The 15360-nt window shown below is 40.3% G+C and overlaps 1 protein-coding gene across 1 annotated transcript in view; it reads left to right on the forward strand.

Annotated features, from left to right (window-relative positions):
• The first annotated feature begins 51 nt into the window (after positions 1 to 51).
• The window catches only part of URB1 (URB1 ribosome biogenesis homolog), a 54101-nt gene continuing 38792 nt past the window's right edge, over positions 52 to 15360 (forward strand). The window contains 11 exon segments of the mRNA XM_054195972.1: positions 52 to 257; positions 579 to 718; positions 2119 to 2270; positions 4313 to 4445; positions 6616 to 6712; positions 7871 to 7956; positions 9830 to 9955; positions 11746 to 11876; positions 13037 to 13232; positions 14512 to 14649; positions 15042 to 15215. Coding sequence (XP_054051947.1) covers positions 95 to 257; positions 579 to 718; positions 2119 to 2270; positions 4313 to 4445; positions 6616 to 6712; positions 7871 to 7956; positions 9830 to 9955; positions 11746 to 11876; positions 13037 to 13232; positions 14512 to 14649; positions 15042 to 15215 — 1536 coding nt within the window. The 5' untranslated portion in view covers positions 52 to 94.

Here is a 15360-nt window from a genome sequence, read left to right on the forward strand (position 1 = left end):
CGCGGCGTGGGGGGGGAGGCCGCTGCCGCCGGTGCTTCCTGCCGGGGCGCGGCGGCCGCTTCCGGGGCGGCTCTGGCGGTGCGGCGGCAGCGCCATGGCGGTGAAGCGCCGCGGCGTGCCCGCGGCCGGCCCGCCGGCGGCCAAGCGAGCCTGCCGCGAGGAGAAGAAGGAAAAGGAAAAAGAGAAAGAGGAGGAGGGGGAATTCAACGGCGCCCGCTTCAAGGCGCTGCTGCGGGACCCCGCCACCGCCAGGAAGGGTGAGGGGCCGGGCCGGGCGTGGGGTGGCGGCGGCCGGCGTGCTGGTGCGGTCCTGAGGTAAAGGCGTGCTCCGCCGGCGCACCAGGGGCTAGAGCGGCTCACCAGAGACTTGTCCTGTCTCTAGAGCGACGTCGTGGGGATGGCGATGATGGTGATGGTAATGAAGATGGTGATGGTTGCAGTTGCTATACCGTGGGCCCGCCGCAGAGGCCGGGCGGCCGCCCCGGCATGTCCCTGGGCCCGGGGAGCCGGGGTGGGGGGGCTCGTAGCGTGTCACGGGCGAGGCCGTGGGGTCCCCGGGTGAAACTGTGTCCCTGCAGGTCTGAATACCTTCGTCTCCGTTGCGAAGACGCTGCCGTCACCCGAAATATATGATGTCGTGGAGGGCTACATAAAAATTTCCATGGAGTGCGCTGAAATATTCAAACTCCTGGATGGAGAAAAGAAGTATGAAAGTGAAGTAAGTTGGGTGTAGGTGCCGTAGTTTAACGACTGGCAGCGTGTGTCTTGAGTGGGAGAGGAACCACTGAAAACCACTGAAGAAGTACTTTCTGGCATAAATAACTGAAAACTTGGTATTGGCATGGTTTTGTTTTTTTGTTGTTTTTTTTTCCTGGAAGTCACAGTGGCAGAAGCACTGATCGAGTGGGGAATGTCCTTCTCAGTGCAGAGGTGTTCCTGGATTTAATGATACACACAACCAGTAGTTCTGCGAAAATCAAGCTGTTAAGGTTCTTTAAATGTCATCAAAAGACCATTTATGAAATAAGGGAGTCAACAGAAGCAGTTAAGCAAAGGAAAAAAAAAAAAGTCCAGTGAAAGTAGTTGTTTTTAGATAACTAGACATCTCCCTGACACATCAGTATTTGTAGGAAGCCGCTGGTAAAGTTGACCTCATTTTTCTTATCTGAGCTGGACCCAATTTTTCCCCATCAGAATATAATGAATGAACTAAAGAATTAAAAAACTCTTTTCACTGCGAATACTGTGGCAGCATTATTAACTTAAGTCTGCTTACAACATAAAATTGCACAGTGTTCTTTTTAACCTCCACTTCTTGGTCTTTACCTTAGATTATAATTTTTGTCTGTATAATGTTGACCTGTGTCATGTCCAGTGACACAGTGTTCTTGCTTCCTGCAAGATCCTTTAACAAATAGACATTAATACTTGTAATGAGTACGGTCCCAGTGTTGTGTGGGCTCTGGCCTCATCTAGAAGGAGTTAATTGCAAGACTGGAGCAGTCTTAGATGGTTTTCTTCAGCATGTTTCATTGAGCACTTACTAGCAGTTGTCTCTTAAAGCATTGGTTCATTAGCCCTAGACCCCTGCCTCCAGCTTGTAAAGGGCCTTCAGATCAGTCAGCCTGTGCTGAGATTTGCACTGCAGTCCGTGCTTGCATCCCCAGAAGCTGTTGTGCATACGGAGATGAATCATGTATTTAGGTGTCAACTCACACATGAGGAGGGACCCTTTTTAACATTCAGTTTATTTGTCCAGGCCTTCAGTCAGCACGTTGGCTTAGGCTTCCAGCGGGGGTTGTCCTTCCCTACTACTGAATTCCATGAGTTTAGCAACTGAAAAAAAAGAGGAGTCGGCTGACCTACTGTGGTTCTCTGGTCTTTCGTTTAGTAGTTGTATAGGGGCTTCCTTGAAAATTTGCACTCTCAGAACTAATCCTTTAGAAGAGGAAGCATTAATTTGTGAGAGAATTCAGAATTTAACTTCATATGTGGAAGCTTTCATCTTGTGGTGGGGTTACTCTTTGTTTTAATGGTGTTTGTTACTGTTTGCTCAGCTAATCATTTCAAGCCATACTCGATATTGGCAGGTAATAACATATCTCTATTATCTTACAGATGCTATTAATCTTCCAAGCTCTAGAGGCCATTTTACTGAGGACAGCCAGCGACCTCTCCCATTTTTCTGTTGTGGGAATGAACATAGTCAAAAAGTTGATTCATTCCCATATGAAATCAGTCTACGCTGCTTTGTATTCTGAAAATCCCAGGTAAGTCTTCTCTGTACTGTTGTGGAGAATCTGTCAGTTGCTCTGAATTGATGCCGAGGGGCTGTCTGGGTCTTGCACATGTGTACAAGGCATGGCAAAATTCATCTTGGCTTATTTAATGATACTGTTCCACATTTCATAGAATAATTGCACGTGGAAGTCTTTGAAGGGTGGAAGCTCTGATATAATATACAATCTAATCTAATGCTATACGATACTTTCCTGAGGCTGTAGTTTTCACTGATTGTGCCTGTCCTGGTGAGAGGTGAAGTGCATAGTATCTTGAGTCCTGTTGTTTTAATGCTACTTGGTTTGTGAAGTGAAATGTACTGCATGGAACAGGGGGGAACAGGCTTTCTTCTAGTTCACAGAGGCTGAGCAGTCCATGTTGTTATGGCAAAAAGAGCTGCTCTTGAGTGTTTTATTTCCCTGTATGTTTTGTAGTCAGATTTCCATGTTTATAGTAGAATTTTTTCTTTCAGATTGGCTTTTCCTCTGTAACTTTTCCTGTCTCTTAAATCTAAGGCCATTTTAGGCCGATTGAAGCACTCATGTGTTATCTTGTCCAGTCTAAACAATAGTTTCTCATGTTCTGTGGACAGGGTGAGAAGTCCCAAGTGGCAGAGACATTTTTATACAAACCTGGGAGGGAGAGGAAGAGAGAGAAAAAAATAGAGACTGCAAATGACTTGTCCAAGGCCAATGACTTGTCTTTTGGTCTTTGGAGAGGCCAGAATTAGAAAAGCATTTTCTGCTTTCCAGTTCACGGACCCAACCATGCTTCCTGCACCACTCAGTTGGTCTTACTGTACATAGAATGCCAAATACAGATGGATAGGTACATTGTAAATAAATTTTGAAACTATGCAAGATCTACACTTCTTATTAGCATTGAAAGATTATGGCTTTTGACGAAATCCTTCTAGAACCTGCATAGAGGAGGCTGCAGATTTCTGATGGTATTTTGATAGTACGTGTACTGCTTTTTCAGTGCTACCTCTTTGATGTGCAAAGGGGTTTTATTGTGGTATGTCTAGGTGGGATCTCTGCTTTAATCATATGGCTTTCTTACAGATTGTCCATGAATGAGACATGATGGACAGATTCCAAAACCCTTAGGGGGTAGTGGCTATTCAGATGATGGAGGTCTGCAGATGTATACCTGGTGGCCAGGTCATGTTCCTATTGAAATAAATGTCAGACTCCCATGAATTTAGAAGTTCTTGGCACTTTCTTCCTTTTGTCATACTTTATAAAGTGAATATCCAGCCTCTCATTACAGCTTAATTTTTGGGAAGGATATGAATAGGCATTCCCTTTTCTCTTCTTCCCTCTCCCCTACTTCCCAGTTGCCATTATAATGGCTTTGGTTGTTTTAACTTCTGTTCTGTTTTCTCAGGCAAATTTTCCCAGTAGTCAGTGAGCAAGAATCAAAACTGAGTGTAGATCTTGGGATTTACTTCATGGCAAGACCACGCTGCATACTTAAACTGAAGAAAACCTCTGTCATTCAGCTAAAATACAAAAAATGCAGTCTTAACTTTGGCCTACACTCTGTGTGTCCTTAACTTTAGCATCAGCTGTGACTTCTGCGGATCTCCTTGTGGCAGTAAAGTGCATAAGCATGTGCAGGATTGGGGGGTCTGTCCAAGAAATATGCTTGTAGAAATAGGTTTTTCACAAAGAAGATCAAAGTTCTTTATGAATAACGGAATAATTTGTGTTTGGCCTAAATCTGTATTGTGATGGTCATTAAAGTGGTTGGTCACATATTCAATTAAAGCTCCCATCAACTGCAGCGAGAGCTTTGCTTGACCAGGGATACTTTCCTAACGGCTATCTTGATTGATTGTGTTGGGAGTGACTCAGAACTGCTTCGTGCCTGAAACTCCTGAAGGCTTGTGTGGATGCTGGAGATGGAGTGGCATAATTTCTTTTACAGGAAAAAGGTCTTTCTTTAAATTTTAATGTCTTTATTTGGTTGTTTGTGTAACTGTCATCCTGGAAATAACCTGTAGGTTTTCCCCTGCCTTTCATTTTAGGATGAACCAAGTGTGCCTTACCCTGTTATCAGCAATGGTGGCTCAGGGGCCAGATTCAGCAAGGGATGTGTATAGCCACTTTGATTTCAATAATAAGTTTCTGCCTGGATTATTGAAAAAAAGACGTAAGAAGGTAAATTAAGCTGCTGTGTGCCATGAAATGCTATGCCATAGCTTCATCAGTTCTCCTTTGCCGAGTATTTAAAACTAAGCTGTTGCCCAAGTCTCTGCTGTATTTTCATCTTCAAGATACATCTTCTTCCTTCATGTCCTGTGTCAGGCCGAAATGCTTCTTGATTGTTTCTAATTTGGAGCAGAACTGATCTATGGGGCAAGAGCTTTCCATCTACTTATATAGGAAATCCCCAGGGGTTGTTTCTGAATATCTGCAATAGTGGGAGAACTGGCCTGCACCCTTGACGTACAGCTTGCTTAATTTTCCTCCCCATGCTGGTCTTTCTCATCTTGTCAGGGTGCAGAGCTCCTCAGGATAACCTTGTCTTTACAATGCTTTGTAGAATTTACTGCAAAACATCGAAGTGCCTTGTCTGTTTCTAATAAGCTGTGGTGAAATATAAATGTATAGTTTCTGTGGGCTACCCTTTTCATGTCTAAAATGGAGTGAAAGTTGCTGTAAACTTCTGAAAACTATTCAGTGATGTGTTTGGGAAGAGCTCAGTCTTTTTTCCAATGTGTGGATTGCAGTTTGGCTCACTGAAGTAAATGGAGGTTCTTCAGTTGTAGAAATGGAGCAAGGATTTTCCCCAGTACTAGTACAGTCAGAATAATTGCATTTGAAAATATAACCAGGAGGTTTAAACAACCTCTTGGAGGAAATCCTTAAGGAGGATATGGAATTAAGTAGAAAAAATCACTCCTCTTTTTCCAAAAGGAACTATTTCTTGTTTCCTCTCAGTTTGCTAAAAATAATTAGGGTTGACCTGAACCACTGTTCCAGAACAAGAATATTTATATTTAATTCCAGATTTAAAGGTATAATAAATCCAGTATTATTTTCAATGCTGATAGATTGTTTCTAGTTTTTAAAGATGACTTGCAGAATAAACTTGAACATTTGTGTTGGGTTTTTGCCATCTGTGGTGACAAATGAGACTGTAAATAGTGGTTTCAGGGAGAAAGGCGTGTGTTTGTATTTTGCCTTCTACTTGATTGCCTTATATATAAACAATCTCAGGAATGTCAGATTTCACAGGTTTTGACCTTACTGCAGAAGTTGTCTCGAGGAGTACCTTCACTCCTTAAATTAAAATGCTTGGATGTAGGAGTCTTTTGACCACAAGCTTATTAGATAGGCAGGTAAGGTACAAGGAAAAAAGTTTCCAGAAACAGATTGAAGATCTTACTCTTGCTCAGCTTTCAGTGAAATTATTATGTCACAACTGGCTAACATAGGTGAATTTTCTAATACAAAAATATCAGGCCCAAAGCTTACAGCAAAATCTCATTTCTTTCTCTTTATTTGTTCTTTCAGCCCCTTCATAAGTCACCTCTGCCTCATGTTTAGCCTAGTTAGTGTCTACTTTCAAGCATTTTTACATGAAACTTAGTTTTGCACAGTAAGTTTCAAAAAAAATTAACAAATCATGTTCACATCCTGTGATGCTTTTCTAGGCAAAGCTTTCATTACTTACACTGTGCCTGAATCTGTAGTTTTATAATGTATTAGCCCCCTTTTTAAGAGCTCCTTTCTTTTTTTTAGCCAATCTGAGTTATGTGATCCGGGTAGCTGCATGAGCAGCTGTGATAGCTGAGGGATGGGTGTAATGCCCTGCAGCTTAGAAATGGCAATGAGCAGCGGGGGTCCCCAAGGCTGGCACTGCTCTGGAAGCCTATATAGTAAGAAATTGCAGCAGCACTACTGCCATTAGCGTTCTTGAGTATTTTTGTGAATTCACCAGTGTACCAAGTGGTGCAGAAGTGAGGATGTTCAGTGATGTGTATACAAGGGTTTGGCATGAAAATACTGTTAACATTGTCTTCTTTTTTTTATTTATGGCCTATCTCATATATCGAGAATGAGGAAAATATGCAAAACTATAAGACACCTTCCTTTTTGATTTTAACTTTAACAGACTGTGATCTGCTTAACGCAAGAAGCTTTTCGAATTAATATACTGTGGATGTATTGCATGTAAATACATGTGTATGGCTATATGCAACGTGGTTATAGAAGTTTTTTAATTTACCTGTTTATAGTACTTACGATGATAGTCAATTGTTGCAGCATTAATTTTGCAGTTCTGTACAGTCTGTATGCTAATAGTGCCTTTTATCTTTTCTAGGGGATAAGTGATGTCCGTATGGCTTATATTCAGTTTGCTGTCTCCTTTTTAATTGCTGGTGACAATGCAATCTTGACACAGGTGCTGGAATTAAAAGGTACTTCACAATTGCTTGGGTTTTTTTTTTTTTTTTTAAGGCAGAGTCTTTTATAGGTGATAAGAAATATGAGCTAAATCAGAATGTGAACCAGTTAAACAGCACTAATAAGATACAAAATATGTATTTTTCATCTTACTAGCTGTAAAGCTTTACACTTCTGCAGTATTCTAGTGAGTGTCTCTTCTGCTTGAGAATAATGTTTGCTGTCTGCAAAAACTGTCCAAAAATAGGAAGCCCTTGGTGACACAGATGCAAAAGAGGTAAATGTAATATAACTTTGAGACCATAGATTCAATAAGCAGAAAAAAAACTTCACGGCCTCCATCTGCTAATGACACAGTAATAGTGCATATGTTGCATTAAAAATATTTAAAAAGTGATAAAGACTGTGCATATTCTAGTATTCTTTTATTCCTCATGCCGGACAACTGTTGGGTACTCCGTTAGACCGCTTTTTGTCAGTGATCAGGAGACCAGGGTAACGTCCTTTGCATCCTTTATGGAGACATTACATGGAGTGCAGTCTGGGAGTATGTTACTTCCCTGTCTCTTAGAGGAGGCGGTCAAACTGGTCTGACAAAAAAGAGGATCCAGAAAGTTGAATCTTACATACACTTGATTAATACTTGATCTCTTACACGCTGAAGGTAATGTAAAACTCCTGTTGACTTTAATTGTTTGAAATCTACTGCTGATGTTTCTCAAGTTGTGAATTGCAACCCTTGGTAAGACAGGTGAGACAAAAGATGATGTATGTGGTTGAAAATGTAACCTCCAAACATCTGAGAATCAGTCAGTGAAACAGTTGTGAGTCCTTCAGTGAAAAGGATAGGCATTTACTCAAGTCGAAATACTGCATAGCACATTAGGGCGCAAAATATATTCGAAGTTGACAGATGCTGTTGCAATAAGTGTTAATAACCAAGTTGGCAAATTAGCTAGTTACGATGAGAGTGGATTTGGCAGCACTACTTGTTCATCCCTTCAGTTAGAGACACATTATCCTTCTGAACTCTGATTGCAGCCATTTGGTTCATCCATAAATATAACAGCAAGGTAAATAATATGACATTGAAGAGAAATGGGTATGAATTCCCTCAAGCATTTTAGTCTGAAATTAGCTTTCACATTTTCACATTTGAAATGTCTTCTTAGATTTCATTCCAGATATTCTTCGCTCGGAAATAAAGGAAGACAAAGTTTCTACTGTCAATCTTCTACTTTCCACACTGAGAACTAAGGTATGATATGCCCTTGATGCTGTGTTGTCTCTTGTTTTCTATTTTCTGTGTTGCTGTAAACAGTTTTGCAGTAATTTCTCATAAATTGTACTGCTCTTTAAGATGTTGGCACTGTGTTGCTGCTCAAAGTTTGTCAATGTGTCCTTTACCGATAATATTGAAGGTTGATAGCTTCGCCATTTTACTGTTTCAGGATTGAAGCTTGTTATGCTTTTCCAGTGTCCTCTTTTAAAGGAAGTAATTTCATAGCTTGTACTTGGATGCTAATTTCAGCGCATCGTTAGTGTGTGGTGTCCAGCAGATTCCCATTGTTTCATGGGTTGTGATTGCATCGGTGCCAAGCCTGAAGGTCAAAAGAACTGCAGTCTTTTTGGTTGTTCCAGTGACAGTAAGATTGGTCCTTCAATTAACACGTCTCATGCCAAAATGAAGAGGTCAGCTAGATTTGACTAGGGTTGTTACCTCTGAACTAGGTAATGACGTACAATTTTCTTTCCAGGAGAAAAAGGATTTTGTGTGTTTGTAGTATGGGGACTGTGCCATGAAATGGGTTCCTAGGAGCTGTCTGGTTGCAGCTGAAGGGTGTGTGTTACCATTCCCCTACCAGTCTTGGCAGGGCTCTGTTGAGGCCACATCCTGTGGTCCTGGTTAGCTGGTCTTTGGAGTTGCTTACCATTAGGATGGCGAAGTTTCTGCTTCAGGAGGTAAATTCAGTCAAAGGTGTTTCTTGGTGGGGTAGAGGAAAAGGTAAGTTTTATCATAAAATTGTCTTCCCAAAATCAAAGAAGTTTTTTTGAAAAAGGAAGGGTACGTACCACCTGCTGTCAGAAAGTACTGTTGGAGAGGTAAGTCAGCTCCTCTTTGAAGTTGTTTTTTCTGATTCTTTGAAAGCAGAAAGAAATAACCTCGTGATATAGCAGGGTTGAGAGAGAAAACTTGAAAGTAGGAATTGCTCAAAGGTGTGAGTGTTGGTTTAGTCTTGACTGACTTTCCTGTGCTCTGTTGTTCCTTAGTTTCTGAGCATGGCAGTGCCTATTTTACTGTGATGCATCAGCTTATTGCAGCTGTGGGTACAGCAACTGCACCAGATACTTGTTTCTATAAAAATGTTTTTAAAATGTTTTTATTTCCAGTATCTATGATTTTTTTGAATCTGTGTTTGGCATTACTGTAGGAAGTTGCAGTTGAGAAAAAGAAGAAAACATATTTTCAAATTTAGAGTGTAACCAAAGAGCCTGCCTCACACTCAGGCTTTTCACAACTGACAATTTAAAGCCAAAAATATTCTTTCATTTTTCTATTGCAATAACTCTGGAAGAAGAAGAAGAGAAACGCTAGCATTTAAATATAAAATAAACCTCCTTGAAGCTTTGTTTTCTAAATGAAGATTTTCCCATGTGGGAATTGTACATTGTGTACTGTTAGGTTATTGATGAAACCCAACACACTGTATGACTCCTTCAGTTTAGCAAGGAAAACGAGAATTTAAAAAATCCCTCTCATTCAAACTTTATTTGTAGTGAGTTCTACCACCTCTACCAGCAGGTTTCCATGATCCTAGTCTGTGGCTGTGCTACTCTAAATATGTTCTGTGCTCTTTAGTTGAACTTGAAAGTCTATCCTGTTAGCATGTGTAGTGTTTGCAGAAGTTGGTGTAGAGTCCTATGGCTTCAACTGCGTCAAGATGGGAGCAGGAACGTGTGAAAGAAGTGTTAACAGGACAGGCAGAACCTTTTAGTCTGCTCTAGTGAGGAGAGCGAACTGTGTGTGTACTAGAGGAATGACGTGTGTTGCTAATTTGCCATTATTTTGTGATAACTTGCAATAAACAGAGTTGTCTGTTTGTTTGGGTTTTTTTTCTCATTGTTTTCAGGTGGTCGAAAATAAAAGTATCACCAAAACCCAGAAGGTGCGCTTTTTTACTGCAGAAGTGTTGATTCGCATCGCTTCACTTTACCGGTGGAATGGGATTACTGATGTCAGCCCTGGGGATTTAAAGGTCTGGTAACTTACTTCTTTGTAACTTAGAGTCCTTATCTTGCTTTTTTCCACGCCACCCCCCATCCCCTTGCAGCCCACTGGTTTTGAAATAGCTCCTAGTAACTCTAACCTTGATCTCTCAAGAAGAGGGATCTGCTGAGGCTACATAAAAAGACACCCTGACTTTCTGCTGCTCCTCACTGCTCAAGGAGGAGGGCTCCTTTCCCCTCCCTGATTACCAGAACTGCAGTGCAAATCCGTTAACCAGGAAGAACTGGGGATTTTGGTTGTGAGTACTGTATTCCATTGCCTGGACGCGTTTGTGTCTGTATTGGAGAATATATCAGAAACAATGTTCGTACCATATGCCTCATTCCCATCCTACATGCTGATTAGCTTTAGATTAGTTTAGCTGAGAGCTAAACTCCCGAGGTGGTTGCTAGCCTTTTCAGCTTGCATTGCTTGAGGGGCTGACAGGGTTTCTGAGGGCTGAGCTGTTATTGGTTCTATTGGCCTGTGAAATGACATTCCTAAAGTCATAGATGAGGCAAGGATCAGGGCCGCAGCTGGTGGGTGTGTGTTAGTACTGCAGATATTTTGTCATCTTCTCATAAATCGGTTACTTTTTTGCTTTTTTTATTTTTCTTAATCATGTAATCTCTGTTTTCCCCCCTTTCACTGTGAGAATATCTAAGGCATGGCTATAAGGCCAATGCAAAGCAGTAGAAAGACTTCTATGCTTCCACTGGGTTTTGGCTGCAGATTCTTCATCTTTGTGTTGATTAACGCTTGATCTTTAGAAGCCCAACCATTCTTCAAAACTTGTAACACTGAACAACTGCCTTCTTATCCTTGCTCTACTGGATGTTTATGCCTATTCCATTCCAATCCTGACATATTGTAAATGCATTTTGGAGGAGATCTGTTTCTAGTAGGTGTCTGCTTGGAGCTGTGCAAATCTGTGACACTATTCATAAACACGCATTTCAGTTTTGAGTAATTTTAAATTCTTACAATTCCATGCAGTTCTTGTGAGTCATATGGTTTGTGATTTTCCCAACCACAGTTGTCAAGAGACTTCTCATTTGTAGGGGTCTAGAGTTGTGCTGGTTGTAAAAGGTTAATGGAACCTGGGTTCACTTTTTTTTAGTTTTTACTTGGCATGGATATTTGGTCATTTCTTCCATTTTTGGATGGTAACTGTAATGGCATTGATGTCTCACATTTTCCTGAAGCATTGGCATATTCAGTTTTTAGCTATCTATCTTTCTTGCCCCGTATTAAAGTTGTTCTGTCTTCTGCCAAATTGGTCCAACAAACGTACGCATGCTTGTTTTGCATGCTTTGTGCTGAAGATTTCAGTGATTTTTTTTTTTTTTTTGGTCTTTCTGAATTTTCCCATAGTGAACCTGTCCTGCAAGGTTGAAAGTTGGTTATTTCAGGTTAAATAGTAGGTCCTTGACTTCAAGGTCCCAGGATGGCTTGCCCAATTTATGGAAGTTTAATATCACTGCTTTTCTTTAGCTTGACTTCTCTCTATCTTCTTCTGTCTGACTTTGCAAAAAGCCCTAAGTACCTAAATTTGGGAGGTTTGCTTTCCTCGAAACAACAAAAAAATTCTAATATTTAATGTATTTAATACAGAAACTGAAATTTGTCTTGTTAATCTGAACGAAAGCTAAACTATCTTTTAGCATTTCTGTATAAAAGGAGCTTCATTAAATTTTGAGAAGAGTGAAAATGATGTAAGATTTTCTTCTGTGATACCAAAAATCATATTCCTTTTTTAATCCTTTCTGATTTTTATAGGTGACTCAAGGTTCTGAAGAGGCAGGAAAGATGATGGTACGGGAACTTGTTCATAATTTCTTAATGGAAGTCTGCTGCTCTTTGAAACATGGCATAACTTTCTATGATCCAAGTCTTGGAACTTCTGGCAAGTAAGTCACCAGACAGCTGCGGTTGTATGTGTGCTTTGTGCTGGGAACAAGAGACACCTCACTAGTTACCTTGTCTGCCCTTCCAGGCCTTTGCCAGTAACTTCACTGAATTCCGCTTCTGTCTCTCTTTCTTCGGTGTCAGAAGAAATAAATACGTTTGGGTTTTTATTGTTTTTGTTTTTAGCTTCCCAAGATCAAACTACTGGATCTCCTTATACTTCTATTTACTAGAGGAGAGAATGCTCTGCCCTATTCATAGGGGCTTAGGCAACGGTTGTGTTTCTCTGAACCGTCTCCATGAATAGCTAGATACCAAGTCCCTTACTGCAAGGTGTGATTTTTGGACCCTAGATTCTTTTGATATGACAGTAAAGTACCAAAGCTGCGGTGTTAAGCAGAGGGTGGTGAAATATCTAGTCTAATTTACATTTTGTAGAACCAGACATGGTTTATCCCAGATTTTGGCAAAATGCTGACATGGATTTCAGTAGTGCCAGAATTTTGCCTGCAACACCTAATCTGGAAGCACTTATTTGCCCTACTGTTTGCTTTTGCTAACTAGTTAAAATACATTTGCACTAAGGTTATGACTGATAGAGAAAATAATTGAGACTCTTGTAATTCCATGGAGGGGTTCTCCTCATAGGGTGAGTTTATGCTTCATCACATTAGCTGGGCAAGAAAGGTACTAGATTGTAATAGCAGGTACTAATACTGAGTGGTGCTGGAGCAGGTTGTTTATTGCTTTAAACAAAATTTTAACTGGTATTCATCTGGCATCTGCGGTATTCTCACTTTGTTTAGGGACATACAGAAGAAAACTTAAAAAAAAAAAAAAAAAGAACTGAAAGACCACAGAAAATGCTTCCAAGTTTAATATTAAATTTTAATTCTACGTTTTTAGCTTTGTGAAGTTTGGTTAGAATATTTCTGAAACATTGTGGTTTTAATTAAAAATAATTACTGTTTGTCATGCAGAAAACCTGGAGGTAAAGTCAGTTCTTACTTTTCTGAGTATAAACTCTGAAATTACGCAAGCAGTGTGAAAGGTCTTGTGTTGAATTTACCCCAGCAATGGTTAGAGGAGTTGCAGAGTTAGCATCACGTGTAAAGTATCGAAATAGGGATTTCTTTTTTAAAGTATTTTTTGTCTTCAATAGGGGAGGAAATGTGGTGCTTCTGCGCTTTCTGCTTGGTTTAAAAACTGCAACAGAAGACGAAATGGTTGCTGATCTCATGGTGAATATTTTTAAAGTATGCCCAGATTTATTGAATAGATACTTTAAGGAGACCCAGTATTCCTTTGTTCCTAGACTGAAGTCAGCTTGGATGGATAATCTGAAGTTACTCAAAAAGGTAAGAGTATGAATGATGCACACCACATCTCCACAGAAAAATACAATCCCAATACTCTTTTTCTCTTCCAAAAATTGTTTTTGATAAATAGTAGTGCAGAATTACACAAAATTGCAATAGTAATGGTAAAGTCAAATGTTCCTGACCTACAGAAAAGTTACCAAGCCAAGGAACTTGGTAGTAGATTGGTAAGCCTGCCTTTGATTGGTTTTATTACAGATAAATTACTTTTGCATTGGAATGGCATTATAATATCTCAGTTTGGGTACTGTGCAGTAGAGAGCCCAGCCAGCCTGTGATGGGGCCACGTTAGGTGTAAACTAACTCTGAATGAATGAATTTAGCCGACGTCTTCATAGTGACAAGGAACAAGATTTCATTGATTTTACAGGAACTGAGCTGAAGATCAGGGAGTGGGTTTTTTTGGTTTTGTTTCAGAAGCAGCTGTTCTGTATCAGAGGAAACTCGTGTATTGTCTTCGCAGCTGTAAATGCACAATGTGTTAGAGTTTATTAAAATCACTAAAAAGCAGACAGGCACAATATTTCATAAATAATTATTTTAAAAATAAACCAGTCCAGCAGCAGGGAAGTTAGGTGACTGAGGTTTAAGCGAGCTAAACAGGAAGGACTTAATGGTTCTGAAATAACACCATCAATTACTGTAGGTATGTTAGAAAAGCAGCAGCAGGATGCTGTTAAATGTCGAAGATGGTAAATGAAGGGGGGAAAACGGCATCCTGTTTTCTGTGGGTGCTGAGGAAAATGAGCCATGGCCCAGAGCCACAGCTGCTTTAAAAAGTGTAGATATAGAGTGAGTTGGAAGGTCATTTGGTAAAAAGCCATGCTCAGAGCAGGAGGCTGTATAAACATTTAACTGAACCAGCAAAGAAGGAATTGTCATAAGAAGCAGTGGGAGACATCATGTTGATGATACATTTTTTGAGATGCAGCAACATCGAAGCTCAGCTAGAAAATCCTTCTGTCCTTTTTGAGTGTTCCTCTGACTCTTTGCTTAAGCTTAAATTGGGCAAGTAGGATCTGTAGCCCTTTTTGTTAAAAAGGGGTGGCCTTTAGCAAGGGTGCAGGTCACATAACAGATATTCCATTTAGTTGAATAGAAGTCTGGAGGATGGGCTGTAGCATTTCTGCATAAAAATTGATATTTAGTGCTGTCATCACTTTTGACAAGTCAAAGCCCTTCTGTGAAATGCTCCGCCGAAGAAGCTATTATCTCCAGGACTATATCAATGTTGATTAAATTGTTATTTTTATTTCAGATCTATGAGGCCCAACGAGAGATTTCCAATTCTTTTAAGACTTCAGAGTTTATTCCTCTTCCCAGGTTGCTTTCTATGGTGATGGTAACAACAGTCCCTGCAGTGTGCAATAAAATAATGTTCACCCAAGGACTAAATGTAAGAGCAGTCTGTAGTATTTCAGTGGATTTTTCTGTCTGAGTTAATACTGTTTGATTTAAGTGTGTGATCATCCAAGAAGTTTCTTACGTTGGTTAATTACATATATTTTATATTTTCTGTCCCAGCATAAAGCTAGCTTGGGGAAGCCCTGGAAAATTAATTAACTCATTGATGCTGCTTCCAAGAGCCATTCATAGACACCAACTCTGCCAATGCTCACGAGTGGTTTAGGCTGGGAATCTGAAAACCTACACATACTTTCCTGCAAGCCAAGGTTTAGGAAGTAATTAATTTATTAACAAATTTTAACATATATTCAGAGTACAGGTTATGTGCAAAGCATAAGAAGAAGCACTGAAATGTCATATAATTCAACTTCTTTCTTTTAGTTACCCAGCGTAGTAGTGAAGCACAGCATACTGTCACTTGTATCAATGATTCTGAGAAGAGCCTTGAAGAATATTGAGTACTGTTTGAATGAAGAAACTTGGCAGAAGTCAGAAATCTACACACTGTCAATGATGCAGGAATTCGTACAGCTGTACAGAGAAGCCATCAGCAAGGTACAAAGTAAAAAGAAAATTGGGGTCTAACATGAGTTATTTTGCAGCAGGTGACTGTTCCTCTGCACTTTCTGCCGAAGTGGTTGTGGCCTGGGAGCCAGAAGGATAGTATCTTTGGGTGGTGGTGGTGTGGGAATACGGTGGG

Source organism: Rissa tridactyla, chromosome 1, assembly GCF_028500815.1.
Source record: "Rissa tridactyla isolate bRisTri1 chromosome 1, bRisTri1.patW.cur.20221130, whole genome shotgun sequence".
In the NCBI taxonomy this organism is placed as follows: Eukaryota; Metazoa; Chordata; class Aves; order Charadriiformes; family Laridae; genus Rissa; species Rissa tridactyla.